At 35.3% G+C, this 27104-nt stretch overlaps 1 protein-coding gene across 6 annotated transcripts in view; it reads right to left on the minus strand.

Moving 5' to 3' along the window:
* ptk2aa (protein tyrosine kinase 2aa) overlaps positions 1–27104 on the minus strand; it is a 63295-nt gene that overhangs the window by 31177 nt on the left and 5014 nt on the right. For all 6 annotated transcript variants that reach the window (XM_067411534.1, XM_067411533.1, XM_067411531.1 and 3 more), the window contains exons 2-12: positions 22778–23004; positions 17389–17555; positions 13655–13742; positions 11920–11999; positions 11770–11832; positions 8933–8987; positions 4819–4959; positions 3823–3900; positions 3277–3384; positions 1929–2046; positions 1661–1691 (exon numbers count right to left, since the gene is read on the minus strand). In XM_067411534.1, the coding sequence (XP_067267635.1) occupies positions 1661–1691; positions 1929–2046; positions 3277–3384; positions 3823–3900; positions 4819–4959; positions 8933–8987; positions 11770–11832; positions 11920–11999; positions 13655–13742; positions 17389–17555; positions 22778–23004 (1156 nt within the window). The remainder of the gene's footprint in view (positions 1–1660; positions 1692–1928; positions 2047–3276; positions 3385–3822; positions 3901–4818; positions 4960–8932; positions 8988–11769; positions 11833–11919; positions 12000–13654; positions 13743–17388; positions 17556–22777; positions 23005–27104) is intronic.

The raw sequence follows: 27104 nt of genomic DNA on the forward strand, positions 1-27104 counted from the left end.
TATGCATGCTTAATCCAAATAACATTGAAATGCTTTTTAAAGGGGACCTATTATGCAAAATTCACTTTTGTATGGTGTTTGGACATAAATGTGTGTTGGCAGTGTGTGTACACAACCACCCTATAATGATAAAAATCCACCCACTCCTTTTTTTTAATCCCCATAAATCATAAGCAGTGTCTCTGAACAAGCTGTTTCCAGATCCCTGGCAGTGTGACGTCACAAAAGCAACAGGCCCCGCCCACAGTGTTGACTGACACTTAAGTTTGGAAATAGACCCGCCCTGAGCGCGTTGTTTACAGCGGGTCCACCATTGCTGCACTGACGAGAACGTCTCCCAAGCGTTTTAGGTGTTCTGTAGCTGGATGGATTAATCCACACATCTCTCTCCATTTACCCCCTAAATCTGAGCTGCTGAAAACGAGGTGGATTAACTTGGTTTTCCAGGAAAATTCTCCTTCAGTTCTGCCGAAATTCGTTTATGTCTGCGTGAATCATTTCACACCGGACTGCTTTGTGAACGAATATCAATACAAAGAGACAATACAAAACAGAGACTGTGCTAAAAACATGCTACACAAGGATATACAAGTAAACTGTTCGTGATCCAGATTACAGTCTGGATACGGCAGTAATGAACCTGCGTGAAGTTGGCCCCCCACCCAGCGCAAAACGTCTGCAAAATAGTCTCAATCGTTTGTGCTGTAAAAATTTTCGTTTGTGCTGCTTTGGTTTTTTAGGTATTAAAAGAATATTTATAGGTCATTCTGAGGTCACTCATGTGGGGGACATGTTCCAAATTCACCGAAAATAGTCTCAAACGTTTGTGCTTCGTTTGTGCTGGTAAAAGTTTTGTTTGTGCTGCTTTCGATTTTAAAATATTAGATTTTGAATTATAGGCAATGACGTCACTCAGCCCCCCACATGCTCCAAATTCACCCAAAATAGTCTCTTTTGTTTGTGCTCGTTTGTGCTGCTTCAGGGTTTGTTTGTTTTTTTGTATTTTTTTGTATTTTTGGTTTATGGTTTATGGGTTTAACTTAAATTAGTTTATGCTTTAAAATTCGTTTCAAATGTGTGGGTGGCCCCTAAAATAGTCATTTTGGCTTTATGTGGTCTAAAACAACACTGAGGAAATTTTAATCTATTTTATTCTTAAAAGGCCTAAGTAAAACCTAATGGTGCAAGATGTTTCACTCGTTATTACAAGCATTTTTTTTGTTTTGTTTTTAATTTTTATAAATAATAACATAATTTGTGTTTCATTGGAAAAACCTAAAATATATACATATTTTTCAACGGTCATGAAGTAAATTTAAATTCAAATGTAGTACCTACTCAACAGTACGCGATTTCAGACGCAACTTATGTTGTTCGTATGATTTAACATGATTTAGCACATGTTTTAACACACTGTTAACATGATTCAACATAAATATAAATGTAAATATATTTAAATTATTAAAATCATCTTGACGTTTTACCCAAATTATCACAAATATATTGTGATAATATAATATACACAATTCTCAATCTTTAGTTTTGTCTTGGTTTGGTGGTGTTTAAGCTTTAACTTGGTGTCAAACTAAATAAATAATCCTGACTGACGTCAGTTTATTAAACAGCTCAGGAACGGCACTGAAGTGAATTTATGACTTACTTTGGAATGGATGGAAGCGCTCTCTCACCCTCTGCAGGACAGAAAAACACACAACATCAGCTGATGAATCAAACAGAAGAACTAGACCCACCCAAACACAAATCACAGTTTACTACAAGTGTTCTTTGGACTTATTTTCTATTTATACCTTTTTATTTGTGTCGTGCAGATCTTAAAAATGAAATGGATAGCTGTGATTTTCCACTCAATACATCCCATTCATAGTTTACTGCCTCTATACTACAAACATCCCACAGTGCAGACGTACCTTTCTGAGGTCTGACGATGAAGGACTGGCTGACGGCATTGAGCAGTCGACAGTAGCCGTCGATGAGGTCGGCCATGTTCTCAGCAGTGGCGAAGGATGGCGTGCTGATCGTGAGAGGCTACGAGAAAGAAGAGACTCACAATGAGCCATTATCAACAACACCAGACACATGATGACGTCAAGCTACAGCAGAGACCAGCTGCAGCGACCAAAAGCACACACACGGCTGAAGACGCACCCACAAATGATCTCAGACACGCCCACAACAGTGTTTGTTTTTACTGTGATTCTGCTGTGGAAATTGAATGTGATAATATAATAATAATGATAACGATAATAACAGACAACAAATACACAACACGCCTTTATATTTTGTTGTCTTTGCTTTCTGCACACACAGAAAAAAGTGTAGTATAGTCCAATACATAAACAAATGACTCTTATGAGCTGATTGAATGAATGAATTTGTAAAAAGGCTTACAAACTTATAAGTTTATTCATATAATATTAAAGTATTTATTGATATTTTGAATTAGAATGACTTTTTTCAATATTTTAATAATTTTGTTGTGATTTTTTCATTTTTATTATTATATATTTTTTGTATTTCTGTTTAGCTTTGGTTTATTTTATTTTAATTTTAGCTTTAGTTATTTTAGTACTTTGTGCTTTGTCATTTTTATTATTTTTTATAATTCTATTTAGCTTTCATTTTAGTTTTACTAAATTTAGTGTTTCTTTCTTTCTTTTTTATTTTGAAAAAAAAAAAAAAAAATACAATAAGTGTGTTGCAACATACCAAAGGAAAAAAATATCTATAAAGTGTTATAAATAATAATATGTCTGAAAAGGAGCGGGATGAAGCAGAAGCTTCAGAAGTTTCAACTCAAACTTTTCAGTTAGTTACTAAAGCAAAAAGTTGCAAGAATTATTAATGTAATATTTATATTTTGTTATACTTCAGCTATATTTCAATTGCCAAAAATGAATTTTAGTTTAGTTAACAATAACAATACCAGTTTAAATCAGTCTAACGAATCCACCACAGTGTCTAAATCTGTGTAAAAATACTGTCCAAATGACAGACAGCCAGAAAGAGAGAAACAGACTGAGGAAAAGTGCAGACAAAGAAACCAAAATAACAGTGACGGTCTAAAATGAGCAGGGTTGAGCTGGATTTACACCCTTCTGAGTCACAGATCTCAATCTAAACACTTCCAACAGAAGATCCTACAATCAAATCATCAACTTCATCTCATTTGCTTTTGAGCTGAAACTCCTTCACACTTCAAAAACACATACAGGTTTATCTGAAGGACAGTTTCTGCTCCAGCCTGCTGTCGTTTACCTCGGCGGCTCCTGCCACGTCCAGCTGTAAGACGCCCTTCCTCTCCTTCTCCTCCACGCAGGAGTAATGGATGCTCTGCACCTGGGTGAAGTTGGCCAGATGTGTCGGCTGAAAGAAAAACAGACACAGGTGATGATGATTTACAGACTTGTAACGAGACAAATATGCTTCGAAATAAGGAAATGCTCATGTCATGAGTTATGATGTTTCATGCACATTCACTGAACTTTCCATCAACTTTGCCTCCAGATAAAATCCTGCGTCCACATACCACAGATGATTAATCAGCAGAATATCTGATTAACATCCCTTCATTAACTCTGTACTTTGTATGAACTGGACAAATAATGTTTTTGCCACTGGAAAGGACAATGCTGCAAACTCTAACAATATCAGCCAATCAGAACAGGATTCTGAACCAATGACATTTCACTGTGGGCGGAGCTACTCATAAATAGAACCAAACAACTGACAAAAAGAACTCAAATTAACATAGAACAGATGGAACTCATTGCTTGTTGCTATAGTGATGTTAATATGTGTTACCGTGGAACCCTTGTCTGTCAGGTAACTGATTCCCTCCTCCGGACCGATAGCAAGATCCACTGATATGACCCAACTCGACTGAGAGAGACAGAAAGAGAGACATTTTACAAGAATGTTGCATACATTAAGAATTAATTAAGATCATTTAATCAGATCATTAAGTGTCACTTGGCAAGCACAAATTGGTGAGTAAACTAAATGCTGGATATATAATTTTATAAGGAACTGCTATTTTTTTCCTCTAGATGTATTCCTCACATGAATCCACCAAAATGAAAACAAACTGTGATATAATATATAATCATATGGCAATATAGTATAATATACACTACTGTTCAAAAGTTTGGGGTTGGCAAGAATATTTTTGTGTTTTAGAGTCTCTTCTGCTCACCAAAGCTGCATTTATTTGAAAACAGTGAAATATTACAATTTAAAATAGCAGTTTTCTATGTGAATATATAGTAAATGCATTACCTCAGTCTTCAGTGTCACATGATCCTTCAGAAATCATTCTAATATGATGATTTGATACTCAAGAAACATTTATTATTATTATCAGTGTTGAAAACAGTTTCAGATTTCTGTGGAAACTGTAATACTTTTGATTTTTCAAGATTCTTTGATGAATATAAAGTTCAAAAGAACAACATTTATTTGAAATAGAATCTTTTGTAACATTATAAATGTCTTTACTGTCACTTTTGATCCAGTTAATGCATCCTTAAAAGTTAATTTATTAAAAAAAAAAATCTCACTGACCCAATCTTTTGAACATTAATGTACAGTAAGTATGTAGTATAATGGAAAATACATTTAAATAACCAGTAATAAATATTTTTGTCTGGTAATTTTTCTCAAATAATTTGCTAGTGGTTTGGATTATATATACACATATATAGAAAAGGTTCATTTTGGACACAGTGTCAGCAAATATAACTCCTCCAATGACCACTAGGAGGCACTGAAGGCCAGTATTTCACACATGACCTGACGTACCCCCAGAGCACAGCGAAAGCACTCTTTGTCAAATCTGTAGACGGGTGCCAGGATCTCAAAAAACTTCAGCATGCTCTGCTCGTCGTTCAGGTTGGCGAACTGCTTAAATGTTTGCTGGATCTGTTTCCTCAGCGTTTTGGCCTGAAACACAGACAGAAAGATCAGCGTTACACCTCACCCGCTGAATGAAAACATTAAAAAACTGATTGAAAACAGAACATTAGTCCCACACAACCAGTACTAGCTTAGAAATCACTCCAATAACATCATATTGAATTATATTGTGATAAAGTGCAGAATCTGAAATCTCTTCAAACCTGTATTTTAATTCAGAAATTATAAATAAACTATATTTTGACATGTTCTGAAGAATGAGTTATGCATCAAAGTTTATTATTTAGGTTTAGGAGGTTGTGCAAATCACTAAGCACTGAGCTATTAGTAAACACAATAAATATTGTATGCTAAAGTAAAATCATGCCTATATAACATAACAGAGTTACCCAGAATCAAGTTCATAACAACCATCAAATGCAGCTGTCAATCTAATAAAACACTCATAATACACAAAACCAAAAAACACACTCCATCTCATTTTTGGTCATCTTCTCTGCCACATTCAAGTCGATACGTTTAAATTCAGCTACATGTGCAACTGAATGGATCTAATCTGCTATTAGAGATCATCAGAGCTCAGAAAGGCATTATGGGTATCTTAACAACACGAAGACACAGATCATATCAGACAAACATGTGCGCAGTCACTTCAGAAGGACGGTCCACCCTTCCTGAGAGACGTCCGGCCTGGTATCTGGTCTTACATCTCTGGAGGAATTATTGGAAAGATCCGACGGACCAAACAAGAGGGTGGAATGCAGGATTTCTTCATCTTGGGCCTAAGAAATGTGCCTCCTCTAATCTTTTATCATGACACGCCATTTCAAATATTTATTTTATGTTTGAAAGTGACAGAAATGAGTCTCCAATCCACAATCCATGAGAATACCGACAATACAAAAATCATACATGAGAATGAAATCTATGAGAATATAGTTAATAATGAATATTATTAAAGTAATAAAGATTTAAATTCAGACAGACACTGCTTTGAAGTTAAAAGGAAACTGATTAAAAAAGATAAAATAATAATCATAAAGAAATAAATGTGAATAATGATTCATAATAAATAACTAATACTGCACAACACTTCAAAAAAGTCTGAATATTAATCTCTGTCATCTATTATCTATTCAGGTTTCTCCTCATTGGTCTTTAAGGAATATTTCTGCCATCATTTTCTTGCTATAATGTCATTCCAAACCCATGAAACATGGAGAAATTTTCAGGAAAATCCACAATTCTCTTTTTCGAACAATGAAACTGCATAGCAGATGGAGGCTGAGCTCGAAGAAAATGACAAAAATAACAATAATAATCATATTTCACATTATTACTGTATTTTTTTTATCAAATAAATGCAGCTTTAATGAGCCTTCTATCAAATCTTCCAGGCCTCAAACGTTTGATACAGTGATCATATGGACTGCTTTTATATGTTGCTTTTTCCTCATTCACTGTAAGGAAAACAGCAGCTCATCAAAACATTTCCTTTTACTCTCCACAGCGAAAACAGAAAGTCATAGAGGTTTGGAGTGACATAAAGATGAGTAAATGATGACAGGATTTTCACTATCCCTTTAATAAGCCCAGTGAAAAGCAAACAAAAGCTTTATTAAAAAAATGACACGGGAGCTCAACTCAGTGGCTGAATTTGATTTATGCGGTCAGGGTGACAGATGGCTGCGCTGATAAATGAACCCCATTTCTAACAGGATCAAATGAGGTTTGCTCTACACACTGACACTGGAAACTCTTTACAACGACGTTTTCTAGGAAGCAAACTGATTAAACGTTATAATCCGCCTAAATGAACAGCTCTCAAACATCATGAACACACAGCAGATGGGAACAGTTTGAGAGGCAGTGGAGGATGGGTTAATATCTGGGACAGTGAAATTACACCTTTGTCCTGACTACGTGCAAACACACACGCACGCGCGTGTGCACGCATTTAATGGTGACCCCAGGGTCAGAGGACAACCCCACTATTTTACAGAGCATCTGTCTGCAGGGGTGTGTGGGACTGTCTCAATAACAGCGGTCAGTCAACACTATTCTTACGCCAGCTGCACACACCGACACCATCCAGTTTAAAACACCCATGTGGTTTTCCATGTCATCAGTTTCCCTCATTAAAGGGACAGGTCACACAAAAATAAAAATACTGTCTTCAATTACTCACTCTCATATTTTTCCAAACCCATAAGAATTCTGGTTCATCTTCAGAACACAAATGAAGATATTTTTAATGAAATCTGAGAGATTTCGGTCTGACGTTTCAAGTGTTCATAAAGAGATTGTAAAAGAAATCCTTATGAATTGAGTAGTTTAAGAGACATGATCGCTTTATGTGATGAACAGATTTAATTTAGGTTTTTATTAAACTTTGATAAGCAAACCTACATACAGCACTCAAACGGAAGAAAAAAATGTTGAGATGGGACTTGATTTTATCTGTTGGCTGTTGACTGGATTTTAGTAAACCGAATGTAGGCCGATGCATATTATTTTATCAAACCGTATCGTTTTCCACCCACGGTTCGGCACACACTTGCACCGCGGTTCATCTCATATCTGACAACGCATACGCATCTATAATATAGTTTGTTGAAAATAAATAAAACAGACAGACAGAGTTAGGCTAATGCACACAGCAAAATCTCCAGAGTTAAATCAACTCTGCTCAGAGAACATATGGTCCCTCTCTGCATAGAGTTAAAATAACACTGAAGCAGAGTTAAAGTTAAAGAGATATCATGCTGTTTGTGGAGTTGTTTAATCAGATCATGAGAGATTTTATGTCTTTTATCTTCAGTTGATTTCATCTAAGGCTGTGGCTGAAGTCAGTTGTAGTTCTTGTGTTTCTCTTCAGTGATTCTGCTTGTTAACAGCAGGTGTTCATCACTACTGCTCAATCATAACTTAACTGATCACTTAATTATCTCATTAACTTTAACTCTACTTCAGTGTTACTTTAACACTAAGTAGAGGGACCATATGTAATCTGAGCAGAGTGTATGTTTCTGTCGATGGACACACATTCTGGATTCCCAATACATTACAATGACGTGATGATCCAAAAAAAAAAAAAAAACGTAGTTGTTAACTTAGTTCAATACGAGTGCCGTATGCTCCAATATGAGCAGTCATTTACCCCGTCATCAGCCAGGTGTTGATAGCGCGCGAGCGCAGGTGAGACCTGAACATCACACTGTGTTTAAACTAAACTCATTTAAGCCTTGCCAACTTAAACATTCAAGAGGAAGAATACGCAAAAGAGAACTCGCAAATATTGAGTTCTCTTTCAAGTCTTGCACTTGAACGGACAAATTCACACAAAATTTGTCAATATGGCCATCTTGGTGAATATCCTAGCAAACGTAAGAGAACATAAACGGTCAATAAAGACAATGCATGTGTTCAGGATCAGGGCATTATGTCTTAAAGTGACAGCTGCCTAATAAACCTGCTGTCTGTGTCTTTAATGTTCATCAAACAACAAAAGGAAATCACTCTTGACTGAATAGCTTTTGTAACTTTAATTATGATTATTTTTTATTTAATTTATACAATGAAGATTATTGGCAATGTTGTTTTACATTTGATTAGCTACTTTATTCAAATTCTGTACCCGAAAAACCTGAAAAGAATCGTTTATTTTATTTCTCTCTTAAGCTCTATTTATTTGTGCTGTTGCTTGTAGTTTGATTATTTGTTCTTTTTTCTTTATTTTTATTTGACAGTAGTATTTTTTTCCCCTGAACATAGCACATAACGGACCGTACCGAAACCATGACCATAAAACTGTGATGAAAAAACCATGAATAATTTGAACCATTACACCTCTAATATATATATATAGGGAATGATTCATCTGTGCAAAAATAACATGCATAGCATGCAACAGCAAGTACTCAACTCAAGCCAGAAACATACTGCACACTAATGCATGAAAATGTAAAACTCTATAACCAATATGTTTGTGTCCGCTCACCTTAACCGACTCCAATAAACTTTTGGGGAAGAAGCGTCTGAGTCCAACGTCCTTTCTGTAAAACAGACCAGAAATCTCAACACAGATGCAATGATGTCATCGCAGTCTCAAAGACTGCCAAGTGTTTTTTAATATAGACATCTTCGCTCATCTGGTGAACTGATCTCACTCAAGCTCTCCACCAACAAGTAAAGAGCTAAAAACATCACGATGAAGCTCTTGAACGGGCTGAATGACGTGTGGAATTCGTGAAGCAGTTTTTCCAAACATCATGAAAACATCTTTGAAAACACAAGCATCACTCTACAAAATGGGAGTCGTTTGTTGCCCTCATATACATGTGTAAAAATTATTACAACAATGAAAATCTCATGTCAACGTCTAATATGTTTTTATAGACATGCTTTAAACCCAAAAACATATGAATTTAACCTTTTCCTCCATTTGTCATTGTAATGCATTTTTGGTCTGTACTTCCAACATCTCGTTCCTGCATGAACTAATTATGCATGTTTTGATGTAAACAAAATATATGGAAGTTAAGTAAAAGCTAGCATTTTGTCTTTAGTCTTCCTATAAATATTTTTTAGATTTTATCTGACACCATTTATAAAAATTAAAAGTCTTGAGGTTGGGTCTCCAGGTTATGCATCAACCTGTTACATCATATTTTTTTATTTTAAAGTAATGAACAATTCATCCAAACCTTCATCATCACAATCATACATCAGTAGGAGCATGTTTACCACAATTTTGTGATCAACTAAACTTGAAATTGTAGAAACAAAAATTTGATTTGGCATTATTGTATCCAATATAATAGATAGAAAGTTTATATTGTGTTAAAAGTGTACTTTTTGGACCCTATCAGACTGGAGAAGTCACCTGACCAGTATCTTTCAGCGGACAGAACCAGGGTGTTTTCTCTCAGGCTCTGTGAGTGAGCGATCCGGTGGATTTAAAGCCCAATAAAACCCAACAGTCCCTGATGATTGTTTCATCGTTTAATCTAAATGAAAAGCGCTCTGGTTCAGCTTTGCTCAGCTTTAACCGCATGGCGCCTCGCCAAAAACAACTCACCCATGTTTATGGGCCTCGAGAGCGACACATCAGTCGATACTTTAAACTGCTGTGCTAAACTTTTAGTCCAGAGAGGTTAACGGCACACGCTTTGCCAGACAGGACACACCTCCTCACGCGTTATCATGACCAACTCACACATTTTAGAGTAACACGAATGTAAGTATGGGAAGGATGTTATACTAATCCAACACACATGCTGCGTCCCAATTCGCATTCTACCGGTCCTAAATAGTTTTCGAAATTAGAATTAGTGTGTCCCAAATCATAGTATGTTGAAATGAACATCCCAAAGATACCCGGATGGTCTACTTTTTCCAGTGTCATGAGAATTTGAGTCCCCCCGTGGACTTTACTTTAGGAACCAGGCGGTAACGCCAGATCAAAAGTTGTTATCGTGATGTCTTTACTAATTATAATCTATTGTATGTTTATTAAATTAAGTGCACAAACAATTTGCTTGAAATATAAAATGAATGCCTATGCATTGCATAATAAAACAAACTGGAAACACAACCATGCCTAAAGATTTTTTTCTAAGGATAAGGATTGTTGCAACATACTATTTTACACAATGCATTTTACACGATACATTTCAAACAATAATAGCAATGTGGTTGTATATAATATTACTATTATACATTTTTAATAAATTAATTGTCATGCTAAGTACACACAAAAACATCATTAATTTGAAAAATGTAATTGGGGGATAGATGGATGGACAGATTTTGTAAGTTGCTTTGGATTACTTGGGGTCCTAAAGGAGACCCGATTCCTGGGGGGACTCGATTTCTCAACACACCGCTTAGAATCCGAAGTGCAGATCCATGGACACTCTAATATTTGCCCAGAACCCATTGTGCGCTGGGCGAGGATTCGATTAGAACTACAAACACGAATGAAAAGTGTTAAAAAACTACAAACACGGCGGATGTGCGAGTACGACAGTTAAGTAGGTTCAGGTAAAGGGTTTGAGTGATTAATAATCAATATCTAATGTTATCCACATTATATTTCATCTGCAACAACGTTGTTAACCTTTTTAAAAATACTTTTGGTTATTAACTTTTAAAAGCATCATTGCAAATACATGAGGAGAGTCTCCACATGAAAGACCGACAACTGGCAGATTAACATGCTACTACATTTCTCTCTGATATGATAGGAAATTAAATTAACAACTAAATGTGGGAGATTTTAACCTACTAACCTATTTGTCTGCTCTTCTGCTGCATACTCAAAAGTATGGACTTTTTCTTCACAGTAAAATAACAGTGGTTCAGAGGTTAACCAGGTGATGACTTCCTTCTCTCCAGCTGCTGTCAGAGCAGCTGTCACTCAAATCAGACTGGCGCTGTGATTGGTGTGCACTCTCTGCCCTGTCCCGCCCCCTGAGGGGCCAGAACACTGCTGTGTGACTGCGGGCGATCAGACGGAATGACCCGGAACTAATGCACACGTGCGTGTGTGTGTGTCAGTCTCGCTGAGGTGGAAGAGTGACTGTGCGTGTGTAGCAGTGTAATTGTAGTTAACAAATTTATTATTTGAAATAATATAAACATTAACTGAAATAAGATAAAATATTTAAAAAGTATCTTATTTCATCAAGTTACCATGTCAACTTTTCAGATTTTTATTTATTTTGGCATCTTGAGATCATATTGGTCACTAACTGTGCCATTTTGGCCATTAGACTCTACTAGATATGATATTCAGCATCATGAAACTCATATCGATTAGATGACAACACTTACTCTAAGAGTTCATAGTTGGATTTTTTATCCAGAGCGTTTCCTCTCATCTCTCTGTAGAATCTCCTGGAAAAGAGAAAAGCACAAATCAAATCAACATGCGCTTTTCAAAATTCTGCTGCAACTCAGAGTCTGACCGGAGGAGGAACGGACCTGATCTCAAGACATCCCAGCTTCAGGGCAATTTCCTGCTCCACCTGATCTGCCATCTCCAGCATGTAGTCATTCTTCACCTGTGGACAAAAATATGTTCTACTGAGATTTTACACAAACATTCATCCCAGAAAAATGCTGTACTTCACACAGGATATTTGACTATAGAGTGCTTTCGCATTTTGGATGGATAGAAGCATGGATGGAAACAGGAAGAGGAGACAATGATGGATGGATGGATGGATGGATTTTGTAAGTTGCTTTGGATAAAAGTGTCTGTTAAATAAATACATATATATGTAAATTAAAGAAAGAATTAAACTAAAACTTATTTTCAATAAGCAGTGTTTTTAACCGATCAATATATAGTATCATAATCATTATATTTAAATATAATTTATATACATTATATACATATAATACATTTATATAATAATTTTAGATATAATTTTACATTAAAATATTATTATACTTGATATAAGTATAAAAATTAATTAATATGATATAATAAATATACAATGTATTTTTCTTTCAAAAACTACATTTTATAGAATATGATTAATTAATTTATAATATCAATGAGTTATAATTTTTAGATGCAATTTTTTATTTTGATGTAATTTTTATATTAAACTTTTTAGTTTTATATTAAATTATGAATTTAATATAAACATGAATAAAAATAATAAATATATTAACTACTTTTTCTATAGAAATACATCATAATATGAAGTTCCTGACAATATGTCAAAATATAATAGAATTTTGTATAATAAATCTTTGAAAATTTATATTAAAATATTATTTGTATATTAAATTATAAAGTATTTAATATAAACATGAATAAATAAATAATTAGGGCTGTCAAAAGTACCAAGTCGGTTCTGAAATTTTTAAAAATCTGACGATACCAGCGTGTCCCCCTAGCTATTTAAGTGGATTCTTAAACACCTCTGATTGGCTATTGAGTTCATATGCTCAACAGATACATCTGTGATTGGCTACAATGATCAACGCTTCAAAAACATGTTGTAAATAGACATTTTTAGACATACAACCTCGCCGATCGCTTACACAAATACACACGGGAACATTTGAAAGCAGGCGTCTATGACTTATACATTTCAGTATAGACCAAAGGCGGTACTTTTGACAACCCTAAATATAATAAATATAAACATAAAATACTATGTACTTTTCAAATTATAAATATTAGATTATTATTATTTGTTCTTGTTCTGGTATTTTATGTCATTACTGTAGCAGAGTGCGGGAGTGTGAGACTGTATCGGTGATTGATGACGTCTCTGAGAGCTCAAGCTGTTTTATACAGTGACGCCGCAGCAGGTGTCCTGCTCCAAACACAAACACTAAATCACTCATCACGGCCCGCAAAATAATACGACTTCATCACAGAAGGCCTTTACAGAATCTGCCGTAACGTCCTTCTATTGTCCAGATGATAAACAGCCTTAATAATACTCATCCATGATTCTTCCTGTCAGCGGGAACGCTGCAGTAGGATTGCGGGATATCGCGGTCAATGCTTTGGTGTTGTTAACTACCGAGGCTTCTTGAATGATGGCGAACGGAAAAGACACGCGCCACAAACTCGCTGACCTACTTTGACCACACACACACACACACACACACACACTGACTCCATCTGATGAAGCCGTTCAGACACCAGCGGGACGGGCGGATGTTGAGATGCTGCGAGGGCACCTTCACCCACCTGCTGATAAAAGTAGTTCAATGTCGGCTTGTCTTCAGCAAACTGATTAAGGAAGCCCTTGGGCAGGTAACGGATCCGCAGTTCATACCTGAGGAAGAGAGGGAAAAACACGGTAAATAAAAGTGTCATGACAGGAGTCACCATGTACCTAAAACACACACACACACACACACACTGTATGCAGCAAACACATTACCAACACAGTTATTGAAGGATAACACAACGAAAGCCTGAAAACAGGAAACAACACACATTAAAAAGACAATGCAGACCTCCCGCTCACGGCACACACGTGATCCCTGCATGATCTAAACACTCAAAACAATCAATACTGGAGGATTTATCATTGGAAACGTGCAGCTGATCACTGCAGCAGAATGAAACACTCAATACTGATATGAGCCATGAAAAACCCATCATGAGCACAATACATAAATCACTGTCAAGCGCAGCAGTCAAATCGTTATTGTTCTTTCCAGCATCGACTCTGATCTTTTCCACAGTCTTTTACAGCATGGCTTCATTTGAAGAGTTCCCTGCTGTACCACTCCAGAGGAAATTATCCTTCATGGCTTTTCATGACTTCCTGGAACTTGCTCAGGAAATGATCGAATCTCAGTTCCTGAGAAGTGGAGAAAGCAGGAGCTCAGTCGCAATTCACACACTAAAAATCACGTCTGCTGGGAGAGGCGGTTTCTCTGGTGTTAAACCGTAAAATTTGTTCTTGGCTTTTAGGATCATAAAATTAAATAAACAAAGGTTGGAAACATATATGGCAAAAAACTTTGCTTTTGTCTGACCAAAATATATGCTAAATATGTTGAAAAATTAATGCAACATGTTTTCCCAATATAAAATAAGACATTTTGCCTTAAAAATATTGTTTAAATCTCAAATTAAACCACATTATATTAGAAAATGTACATCAAGGAGCAAGAAAACACATTTTCAATCTTAAAATCCATGCAAAATTTATTTTAGATGATATAAACAAATAACTAATAAATAACTAATAAAAAATAATAATATAATATACATTTTAATGTATATTAATAATATAATATATTATATTAATATATTAGGAAATTTACCTATACACACATATTTATATTTTTATAATATGTTAATTTAAATATTATATATACCATTTTTTAAGATGAAATTATATGCCAAAACTGAATTTTAACATCTATATGAGATACACACACACACACACATACATATATATATACAGCTCTGGAAAAAAATGAAGAGACCACTTAACATTGATTTCTGAACTTGGAGTGGTCTCTTAATTTTTTCCCAGAGCTGTATATATGTATACACACATTTTAAAATATTTGTAAAAATATATCTAAAAAAAGTAATTATATATACACACACACACATTTTTTAATAATAATTATATATATATTTTACTGTATACGAAATGTGTAGCACTTTGGGAATGATGGGTATTCCAATCCTGCGAGGCTTTCCGCGGGCCTAATAATGAGGTCATTTTGTGTGCAGATGATTGGTTGTAGCCGAGTACGTGATCGCTCGTGTTACTCTGTTGAGGAAATCAAAGCGTTGAGAGTCGTCTGCCCAGAGCCAAAGAACTAGATCCTCTTCCAGCTCCATCCTAACATGAGCTCATCTGCCTCACAGCGCAAACGATGACCGAGAGATCCGTCACCACCCCCGTAACATCAAAACAACACTGACAGCCGTGTAGGCGCAGGATGACATCAGCGCTGCCTGACGCTTCATCCAGAGCACCGTGTGACAGCATCATCTCCCTTATCTGATTACAGCTTCTGAGATTTACAAAAACGCACAGAAGTCAGTCTGGGAGTGACATATGAAGACCACACTCACATCAGAGGATCAAGAACAGACATAACTCTCTGTAACATGTCAAAATGGGAGTAAATTGTTGGAAAGGAATGCAATACGGAATCTGCCTGGGATTTCCCACCCATTCATACAGGCTCTGAAAAGAGAAAATAAAGATACTGAGGGAAGAAATTAGTGTAAGTAGAAAATTTGATTATTCAGGATTGAAGATTTTTTTAATTGTTTTTGAAAGAAGTCTCTTATCTGCTAATCCAGCCCAATTCTGCATTTATTTGATCAAAAATACAGTAAAAACAGCAAAATTGTGAAATATTAGAGAAATCTCTGAAATTTTCACATACTTTATGCAAATTGTTGTTGTACAAAAGTTTGCAGAAACTGGTTTTACATGAACCTGACCCTAAACCTTTCATTTTTCACATTGAGTCGATCTTGACCAGAACAAGCTGCAAAGTAAACCAGATTTCATATATGAGACTACCCTTACGAAAAAATAAGTATACTTTATACTTAAGTCATGTTCAAGTATATACTAATATAAATGTACTAATAGTGAACTTGTAAGTGTACTATTTCAATACTGCTTGGGACTAAATTAGCCCACTTTTTAGTATATAGAAGTATATTTTCACTGCATTTGTACTACAAGTGAACTTATAAGTATATTAGTAGTTTATTATTTTAATTCTAGTAGTACATTTTTTAGTTTGTGAAAGTACAATGTACTACAAGTGTACTCTCAGTAAACTACTGCAAGTATACTTGTAAAGTGAACATATATCTATGAATGTCACATAAAACTATGTGACAAAAGTATATTTAATAGGCAACTCAATCAAAAGACTAAACACTACAACTACAAGTATACTTAGAATACTTATTTATACTTTTAAGTATATCTCGATCAAAAGATTGAGTACAAGTATAGTCCAAACAGACTTTTCTGTCAATAAGTCAAATATACTTAAGTGCAATTTTAAGTATATTTCTGAGAAGTACATAAAAAGAATACTTTCTTATTTTTAGTTTAAAAGAATTATACTAATAGCACACTTGAATAATCTTCTTTTTAGTCTATAAGGGTAAGGGTAGTCTATATCTGTCAAGACCTGGACTGAATTCATTAAGCAGGTTTTACAGTAGTCTAGATCACCATCAAAAGCACAAACAATCTCTTCCATAAGCTGCTCAGATCCCTCAAAACCTATAACAGTTGACATAATCAAGCGTTTCAAACGTAAAAACGACAATAACAACCTCCACAAACAGCAGCTTGCATACGGGGCAGGAGAAAGGCGGGATTTTAAATCACCGACACTCTTTTCTCTGCTGAGTGACAGAACAAAAGCAGGTCGGAGTGAATTAGAGGCCGGTGAATGGACGACGCAGCTGCTTCATGGGGCACAAGAGCCTGACGGGTCCACTGCTGCATTGTGGGTAGAGACGAGGTGACATAAAAATACCATCTGTGAGGGAATAACTCACATCTCAAAGCCCCTGATAAAATAAAACAGACACACACGGACACAAAGAAAGAAAAGTGCAGCAGCAGGCACACAAATTTAGAGGTCGATGAATTCAAACACTCCTCCTGCCGCAATGACAATCACATGAGCATCACCATGGCAAAGACCGGCCCTCAAACCACACACACACACGCCTCAAAAAACAGCCTGATAAACACACTCAAAAACAATGGTAGATGTAAACAATCTGGTTCCTTAGCTGTTTTAACAACCTGAACAGCTGAAAAGTCCCCAAAACCCGATTAAAATTAGATCAACCTGACCAGGCTTGATGACCAGCAAACCAGCTCAGATCCATCTATAATGTTTTTTCAGCGGGGATCAAAGCTGAAATCGATGTAATACTAATAAAGATCTCTTAATGTTTACCTCCATTCGTCCTGTGGGCGGTTCTGTTCGTACTTCTCCCTCACGTGGGACACGCCCATATCGGGGTGGAGCCAGTGGATGTCGCCCGACGGGACGTGAGTGAGCCGCAGCCCGAAACAAGCCACGTGTTTGACTTTATGGTTGTCCACGATCTTCTGTATGATTCCCTGCAGACACAAAACACACGGTTCACGGTCATAAAAATCCCATAATACACGGCATACTGCGATACATAAACTGATTTATGGAAGCGTAAAAATCCTGCGGCTGTTATTAGATGATTAGAGAGCATAATGGAGCCGACCCCGATCCTGATGTGTAAATCCACCTCAACCTTCATGAGACCAAATATTCCCGTCACACACTATAACTGCAGCGCGGCATTTGATTTTTAATGATGTAACCTCTTGTATTCCTGTCACATGACTTGATTTTATTGACAAGCATATACTAATATTTAAATCAGAACTGCTCATATTTTTTATTTTGTACCCCACAAATATATCAGAACAAAAAAGAGATTATCAGTTTTCATCATAGAGGAAATGCATATTTAATGTATTTTTGAATAAAGTAAAATCAAGCATCACTGTCCCACACATGACATGGGCCCAGATGACATCACTGCCGCTGGGGTAATGCGGCCATAATCTAATAAACAGGATGTGAAAGTGATACGGTTGTCACGGAAGCTGGGAGGTTGCCATGGCACCGTCGTGGTCCTCTGTGATTGGATTACGAAGCTGCCAAGGGCTCTGAGGACACACACACACACTGTGTTTCTGTGACTCATTCAGGTTACACACTTAATGGATTACATAATCACAGAAGAGCAGAATAATGTACTGATTCTGGGAGGTGTTTTACTGCTGATGCTAAATTAATGATAAAATCAGATGCAATGCAGTTAAATAAATAAGATCTAATAGCAGCCTAATGTACAACACAACAACTCTTCTCCAACTATAACAACTCTCATATTGGTTATGAGTAATTTTCACAGAAAATTTCATGATAATATTCTTTTAATTTTATATGGTAATGGTATAGTTATTTTTTATTTACTATAAATGTATACAAAAATAAATTAATAAATACAATAAATAAAATATAAATAAATGTAACTGAAAATTAAATTGAATTTTATTGAAAATGTAAAATTTTCAATAACCAAATGACTGAAATCAGTGTTGTTACTGTTCACTGAAACTAAAATAGTTGTCGGTAACTGAAATAATGATGAAGGGAATCATGTAGTACAAATACAAATTTAACATAAAAAACACACAAAAAAATTGGGGAAAATTTGAATCGTTGCCTTAGAAACTAACTGGAAAAAAAAAGTTAAAGCTGAATTACTGAAATTTCATATTACTAAAACTAAAAATAAAGAAAAATAAATTTAAGCTATAGAATTGAAAAAAAAAAAAAAACACTAATAAAAGCACAAAATTACTAAAATTAAAATAAAATCTGAAAATATAAAAAAAGCTATTTCAAAATATGAATTAATACTATAATCGTATATAATTAATACTAAAATAATTGAAATACTTTACAAAATAATTTTTTAAAACAAACTAAAATTAAAATAAAATCTGAAAGTATAAAAAAAGCTATTTCAAAACATGAATAAGTACTATAATCATATATATTACTAAAATAATTGAAATACTTTACAAAATACATTTTAAAAACAAACTAAAATTAAAATAAAATCTGAAAATATAAAAAAGGACAAGATATTTCAAAACATTAATAAATACTATAATCGTATATAATTAATACTTAAATAATTGAAATACTTCACAAAATAAACTTTTAATCTAAAAATTTAAATCTCATTTGATTATTTGTTTTTAATTATCATTTAGAACTTGGATGGTGGCAAAATAAATTAAAATGTCACAGCATTATAGTCGAAAGATAAGTAAAACTAAAATGATAAAATGCACAGCTTTGACCAATATACACAGACTTGTGACATCAGATTAATTCTAAATAAATGCCCAATCTTGAGTCATATTATATACTGTATATATATATATATGTGTGTGTGTGTATTTAAATTTAATTTCAACTTCTGGTGTCTCTACACAGACTAAATAACCTTAAAAAAAAAAAAAAGCCAGACGAAACAGTAAGGCACCCAGACGGCGTCTCACATCTCTCTCTGCATCAGACGGTGATCTGACAGACATACAGTAAAGACACTACAAAGCTCTTCATGTGTTTCATCAGGCCTAAAAACTCCTGCTGACACTCCAGGCAAAACACTGCATATTTATGATGGCACGCTCAGGTGACCCAGATTCAGGCCTGATAGGAAGGAGAGATTGCTGGGTTTGACCAGCATATAAACAGCGCACAGGCCAGCTGGAACGGCCGTCTACACGTGGCCTTCACATTACGACTGTGGGTTTGGCAGACCTGTGCTGTGTGTGCGGGAATAACAGAGCTGGATTTCCCACTGCATACTGGCACTGGGAGTGCTTTTCCGGCTTTAACATGCACTTTCTGTAACATCTTAGCCTTTAAAATAAACCATGTACCAGGAAAACAGACTCATCAACCCAAAAAAAAAATCTCAGATCTAATTGCTAATGGTAAAAAAATATCAAAATACAATTTGAAAATGTAGCATCAAACTATTTATTAATGCATATCGCATATCTCAAAAACAATGCACGTGAATTATAAACAAACATCCATTTTGTAATTGACTAGTTGACCCCTCGAATATATAAAAGACGTGAGTAAAATGGAGGACAAGCTTGTTGCTATGGGCTGGTTAATCCAAGAGTGAAACAACAGCAAATCTATCATTAGAATAATTAAAGTGTTTCATTTAGAAGAGTTTAATGAGATAATCACTGCATCTCAAATTAACCTGTAAAAGTTCAACTATATGATATGCAAACATGCTTTACAGCTAAAAACTGACTTAAACATTAATTATAAAATGGATAAATCCATCTGAATTCAGCATTTCAGCTGAAATAAAAGATTTTAAAACACTGCATTGTATTTCTTAGCATAATTAAAACAATTATGAAATAATTGAATGAATTCACATGCATTATAAATCATAAACATTGCCAAAAAACATCTGCGATATCTGTATATGCAAAAAATGTTCTCTAAAATGACATTCTATTCATTTATAAAACAAATTTCTTCATTTAATTTCAGTTATTAGCAATGGTTTAAAATGTCATTTGTTGCTCTGAATCATTAGCATCACAAATAATTTGCATGTAAATTGTCAATTAGAAGTTGCCATTCAGATTCTGCTTTGTTATTTTATATTTAGGTGTGAATACCAATGCATTCAATTTACATATTCATTTATTTATTAAGCAGATGCCCAAAGCGACTGACAAATAATGAATGCTAATACAAAACATGCAAAAAGTTTTCCTTCTCTGAAATAAACAAGTCATTTTCAGCAGAAATTACATGTTTGCACAATTTTTATTAAATAGTTCTTCCACTGTCATTTGAATTAACCGCTTTCCTCGTGCCACAAAATATTCCTCAGGAGAAATAAAATCCCTGCTGCTGGAAATCTGAACATCTGTGGTAAAGCTTGAAAAGATAAGAGACACAACTGACCCGGAGCCTGTAAGAGCCCTGCGTTAGAAATGCCTGATTAAACCACAGAAAGAGTTTCTCAGCTTCAGGCTTGTTTAATCTGGACCTCGGCCAGACCTCCACATGCTCTCAGTGATCAGAAGACAAACACTTTGTTCTTCAGATTAAGGCAAGACATCACAGATGCACAGTAAAAAAACTTGCCCAGTTGATTAATTACAGTACATCAAGACAAATGTTTTGTATTACCAGTTTTGTCTGTAGTATGCACTGATGTTATTGTCTTCTTGTTGACTTTAAATGCTCAAACATTCAGTTTGTGACCAGACAGAGCGGGTCAGTGAGAAACATGAGAGGTCACCAGAGACCATCCAATCAAGAGGACCAGCATGTTTAATCTTCCTGTGGATTTGAACACAAATATCCGCTTAACACAGACACTGATCAATACAACTGCTGCATCTCTAACAGAGCCGTCCGTCTCGACTGTTTTCCCTCTGAGTCAGTAATTAATTCAGTTACAGGAGGGAAATTAAGCCTTTCAGTGAAAGCTGAGCTTCAGAAGGGCTTGTATATTTCCTGAGGAGACGCATGGTGATGGAAGTCTGACATTTGTAAACTTTGAAGCTTCTTTTGTTTGTCACCAAACCCATCCTGCACTTATAAATAAAATAAAAAAAATCACATGGTAGCAAGTTTGTTGCTGGTTTGAGGTGGCCTACTTGCTCTAAAATCCTTGACCGAGCTGATCAAACTGATTAAAACCAAACAAAAGTTCAACCAAACAATCATCAAGACCTGCTCAGACCAGCTAATGACTAAAATGACCAACTCAAACCATCTGGAAACCACAGGAACCAGTTTTATCTGGATTTGTTAGTATGAAAAACAGATTCTAACAGCTATAGAGGTTTTTACAGCTACCAAAATTATAATAATATTATATAATATAAAATAGAATTGCGAGTTATAAAGTCAAAATTTTTAGTTAAATTAAAGTCAGAATTGGGTGATATAAAGTCAGAATTGGGAGGTATACAGTAAGAATTGTGAGTTATAAAGTCAGAATTGTGAGTTATAGTCAGAATTGTGAATTATAAAGTCAAAATTGCATGATATAAAGTCAGAATTGTGAGATATAAAGTCAGAATTGAGTGATATAAAGTCAGAATTGCGAGTTATAAAGTCAGAATTGCATGATATAAAGTCAGAATTGGATGATATAAAGTCAGAATTGGGAGGTAAACAGTAAGAATTGTGAGTTATAAAGTCAGAATTGTGAATTATAAAGTCAGAATTGCATGATATAAAGTCAGAATTGTGAGATATAAAGTCAGAATTGAGTGATATAAAGTCAGAATTATGAGATATAAAGTCAGAATTGTGAGATATAAAGTAAGAATTGTGAGTTATAAAGTCAGAATTATGAGATATAAAGTCAGAATTGTGAATTATAAAGTTGTGAGATATAAACAATTCTGAGAAAAAAAAAGAGTCAGAATTGTGAGTTTATATCTTGCAATTCTGACTTTATAACTCACAATTTTGAATGTAAATTTTGCAATTCTGAAAAATAAGTGATTCTTATTGCATTGTTACAGTAATGAGAAAGTAACTAAAATCATAAATGAGAATCAGCCAAACAACTATCTAGACCTGCTCAGACCAGATGGCCAGCCTGGACCACCTAGAAACCATGTGAACCCTCAGAAACTGGTTCTAAAATCTATAGATACTGATAGACAAAAGCAAGACACTAAACAGAACTTGTGTGACCTTGTGACCTTTTTCTTACCCTGACGTCAGTAGCGTCTCCATGTCGAATGTTGCTGGACCAGGTGCTGTGCTCGCTGTTGTTCTCAAAGTGATGGAAGACCTTCAAGACCCTGTCAGGGGCCCCAGGGGCCCGCTCCGTCCCCGCACTCAGACGGGCCTTGGCCACGCCGCCCAGGGTGTAGTTCAGGTTGGGCTCCAGGTATGCCGTCGCCATGCCTTTGCTGTGCGCTAAGTGTCTGTCATATTCTGTACAGAAACAAGAGGGAGGAAGAACCGGTTAGGGTCATTTTGTCATTAAAATCAACTCAAAAATGCATCTTGGCTTAGTGTGATTATCAAATCACAAGGCTTTTTTTCTGAAATACTTATTATTATTGAATATTGGCAATGTTAGATATATTTTTTAGTTTTTAATATTTATATGTAATGATAATATTTTATTTTATCTTATCACACAATTTTAGCCAAACTGAGCTGCCCTACAAACCAGGGTTTATTATAGTTAAGTAAAACTAAAATCAACGCTTCAAGTAACATTTTCAATTTTCATTTTCTTATTTTCATTTAGTTCAACTCGATGCACTAAAACTACATCTAAAAATGAAATAAAAATTAATAACAACTATATGGACATATTAAAATAAAACAAAAACATATATATGTATATATATATTATATATAAAAGTATCTTAATAATAGCTTAACACTGTTACAAAAAAGCACCGCAAACCTGAAAAAAAATGCATTTTAAATCACAATACTACTTTGTCCTTCTACTAATTACACAGACAATGAAAACGGACATAGTTTTCGTGATAAAACACACTAGAGTCGAACTTTCTAACAGCATCTCATCGTTCCTCACACCACTAATTTAATCCGAGGACGTTTCTCATCCTATCTCTGTGTGTGAAACAGATTTAGAAAGCCAGACAGCGAAATACGGTGAAGCGTGAACTACATGATAAAATTACTCATGAAATGAAGAGGCGTAATACAGGAGCAGATGAATCGCCAGACACCTCGCAGATGGAGAGCAAATCACTTTCCATTTATCTACTCATGGTTACATCAGGGTTAACAGACGAAGCTCATTCATGCTTTCACACATCAGGCTAAGGAATAAACATCTTTCTAGCTGGTTAAAGCTGCTGAAAATCTATCCATACATTAAACTCAATGACACAGGCAAGACAGAGGGATGCTGGGAAGGACTGATATGATATTTCAGTAGATCACAGCACATTCCCAACAGCAGCATTCCAACAGTCCCAGACGTCCGCTTATCTGCCGCTTATCACCATTACAAATATGAAACACACACCCACGATAAAGATAAACAAACGTGCAAGAACAAATACACACACATCGGGACAGTTACGCAAGACGATGTGTGTCATTAGCTGAACATGAAAAGTAATAACAAAAACTGATAAACTCCAAGTCCTGCAGGTAAACCTTCTAATACTGGTAATTGCTGTAATTTACCATAGGAAATAATACATATTCATCCTTCAGTTCTTCAAACACATTTACAGTAAAGCATTTACAATGGAAGTGAGCAAACAGGATGGTTTAAGAGCACAAATGTTGCCAAAGCCTTGAATTATTGAGTAAAACGTGCTTTTAAAGGGCCTAAACCGTCTGTTATAGATGTAATTCCTGTTCCACGTAAACAGAGCATTACGGATATCATTTGGAAATGCATTTATATTTTTAAGCTGATTTTTACAAAAAAAAATTCCTTATGGCTGAACAAGATGATGATCAGTAGTCAAGTCTGGTCACCATTATGTCTACAGTTATATTCTATTCTATAGAGAAACCAGGCTCAGTTCTCCTCTGACCTAGATGAACAAACACTGTGTGATTTATTTAATGATAAACTAATGACAAGCATCAGTGAGAAACTAACAAGAATCACAAACCATCTGGACACATTACAGTAATGAGAACTGTCATGAAAATAACGTCACAATGCAATAAAATCATAACGGCTGTCATGAGATTCACTCTGCTGATGAAAGGAGGCTCCTATTATTGGCTTTATTTCCTTAATACCATGGGTTTCTTTTAGTTTTGGAGTGAAATATGAGCCAGACATGTTCTTGGAAGGCACACACACACACACACACACACACACACACACACACACACACATCAAAGTGTCAGTGAATGAGCAGTTACACCCTCAGAGTCACGTATGGCACAGAGATCTGAAACACACACACACACACACACACACACACACACACACACACACACACACACACACACACACACACACACACACACACACACACAGCTGCAGACACTGACACATTCAAAAACACGCAGACTGTCTGCTTCATACATCATCAACAAACACCAAAACATCACACACATTCAGAAGATACGTTTAGAAGCCAAAGTAATTTACTAAACTCTTACTACAAGTTGAAACCGATAGATCAATGTATTAAAAATGTCACAGTGTTAGACTCAGTAGTACGGAAGAGGATTAGGGCCAAGCAATAATAAAAAAATAAAACCATCTCGAGATTAAAGTTGTTAAATTTCAAGAAAAAACTCGTTAAATTTCGAGAAAAAAGTTGAGATAAAATGTTGAGAATAAAGTCATTAAATTACGAGAAAAAAGTCATAATTTAACGAATTTGTTCTCGTAATTTAACGACTTTTTTCTCATAATTTAATTACTTTATTCTCAACATTTTATCTCGTAATTTTTCTCGTAATTTTTCTCGAAATTTAACAAGTTTTTTCTCATAATTTAACGACTATTCTCAACATTTTATCTTGACTTTTTTCTCGAAATTTAACAAGTTTTTTCTCATAATTTAATTACTTTATTCAACATTTTATCTCGACTTTTTTCTCGAAATTTAACGACATTTTTCTCATAATTTAACAAATTTGTTCATGAAATTTAACACGTTTTTTCTCGTAATTTAACGACTATTCAACATTTTATCTCAACTTTTTTCTCGAAATTTAATGACTATTCTCAACATTTTATCTCAACTTTTTTTTAAGTTTTTTCTCATAATTTAACAAGTTTATTCTCAACATTTTATTTCGACCTTTTTCTTGACATTTAACGAGTTTTTTCTCTTAATTTTACGAGTTTGTTCTCAATTTTTATCTCGACTTTTTTCTCGAAATTTAACGAGTTTAATCGTTGTTATTTTTTTTTTATTATTGCTTGGCCCTAATCCTCTTCCGTACAGTAGTCAAACGAACAAATGACTGACTTACAGCAAACCTAATTTAATATAAAAAACATATATACACTATAGACATTTATATAGGTTTCAAAACTAAGATTTTGAATGTTTTTGAAGGAAGTGAAAACAGACATCTCGCTAAAGACAAATTACAAAGCGGTCATAGACATGACAATCCTACCTGCGAGTAGAAACGGCCAACAAACACACGGTACAGCAAAGTCATGCGACAAACATCCATCTCTGTCGGGGAACATGAGGGGAGTCTTGTGGTGTACAGAAATCCCCGGCACACGTCTGTGCCTGTAACGGCTGCGTTGAGTATCTGACACGACACGCTCTACCGCCACACACACATGGGGCAAGCCTCTTTCCTCTCACATACAGCGTCATGGCTCCCGTCACGGACGCGTGTGAGTCATGTTTACCTGTTCACCACTGATGTCTCATTTCCCTCACACTCACCTGGATCCAGGTGTGCCGGGGCGTGGCTTGAGATGGGGACACACCTACATCCATTTAAACAATGAACACTAATACTGAATGGCTCATTCAGGACAAAGAGACATGCTGTACAAGCTCTGCTTCAAAACCTAGTGCACGGCTTGTTGCATACTGTCTACATCTGCAGCTCCCTTCTTAGCCTCTTGGAATGGAACCTTCTGCGTGATTTGGAACGCTCTACATAGGCAACAACAGACCACTGACAAGACCATGGCAGAAGATTCGTTGCACAACAGAGCCTAAGTGTCTGACAAATGTCTTATCTTGTAAAATTCGTGCTCAGCACTGCCAGCCCCAATTCACAAGAGTATGTGTGATCCGCGAAAGCGAAAGTAAAACGCGAACGCGTATCTCGTCGGTCTTGTCACACCCCTAGTATTGCACAAAATGCTAAAAAAAAAAATAAAAAATACTAGATCTGCTACCCTGCTGCTGCAGAGCAAGTATGGACTAATTTCCCATAATAAAAATAATAAAATAAAAGGCAGCACAGAAATAGCCATGTCATTGTGAATAAAATGGGCAACGCTGAAGGAAATCTCTTCACATTGCGAGCAAATCTGACTGCAGTAACCGCAGCCGAATCTGAATATAGCATCTCTAATGACTTCACAATGT

This window comes from Chanodichthys erythropterus, chromosome 15 (assembly GCF_024489055.1).
Source record: "Chanodichthys erythropterus isolate Z2021 chromosome 15, ASM2448905v1, whole genome shotgun sequence".
Taxonomy (NCBI): Eukaryota; Metazoa; Chordata; class Actinopteri; order Cypriniformes; family Xenocyprididae; genus Chanodichthys; species Chanodichthys erythropterus.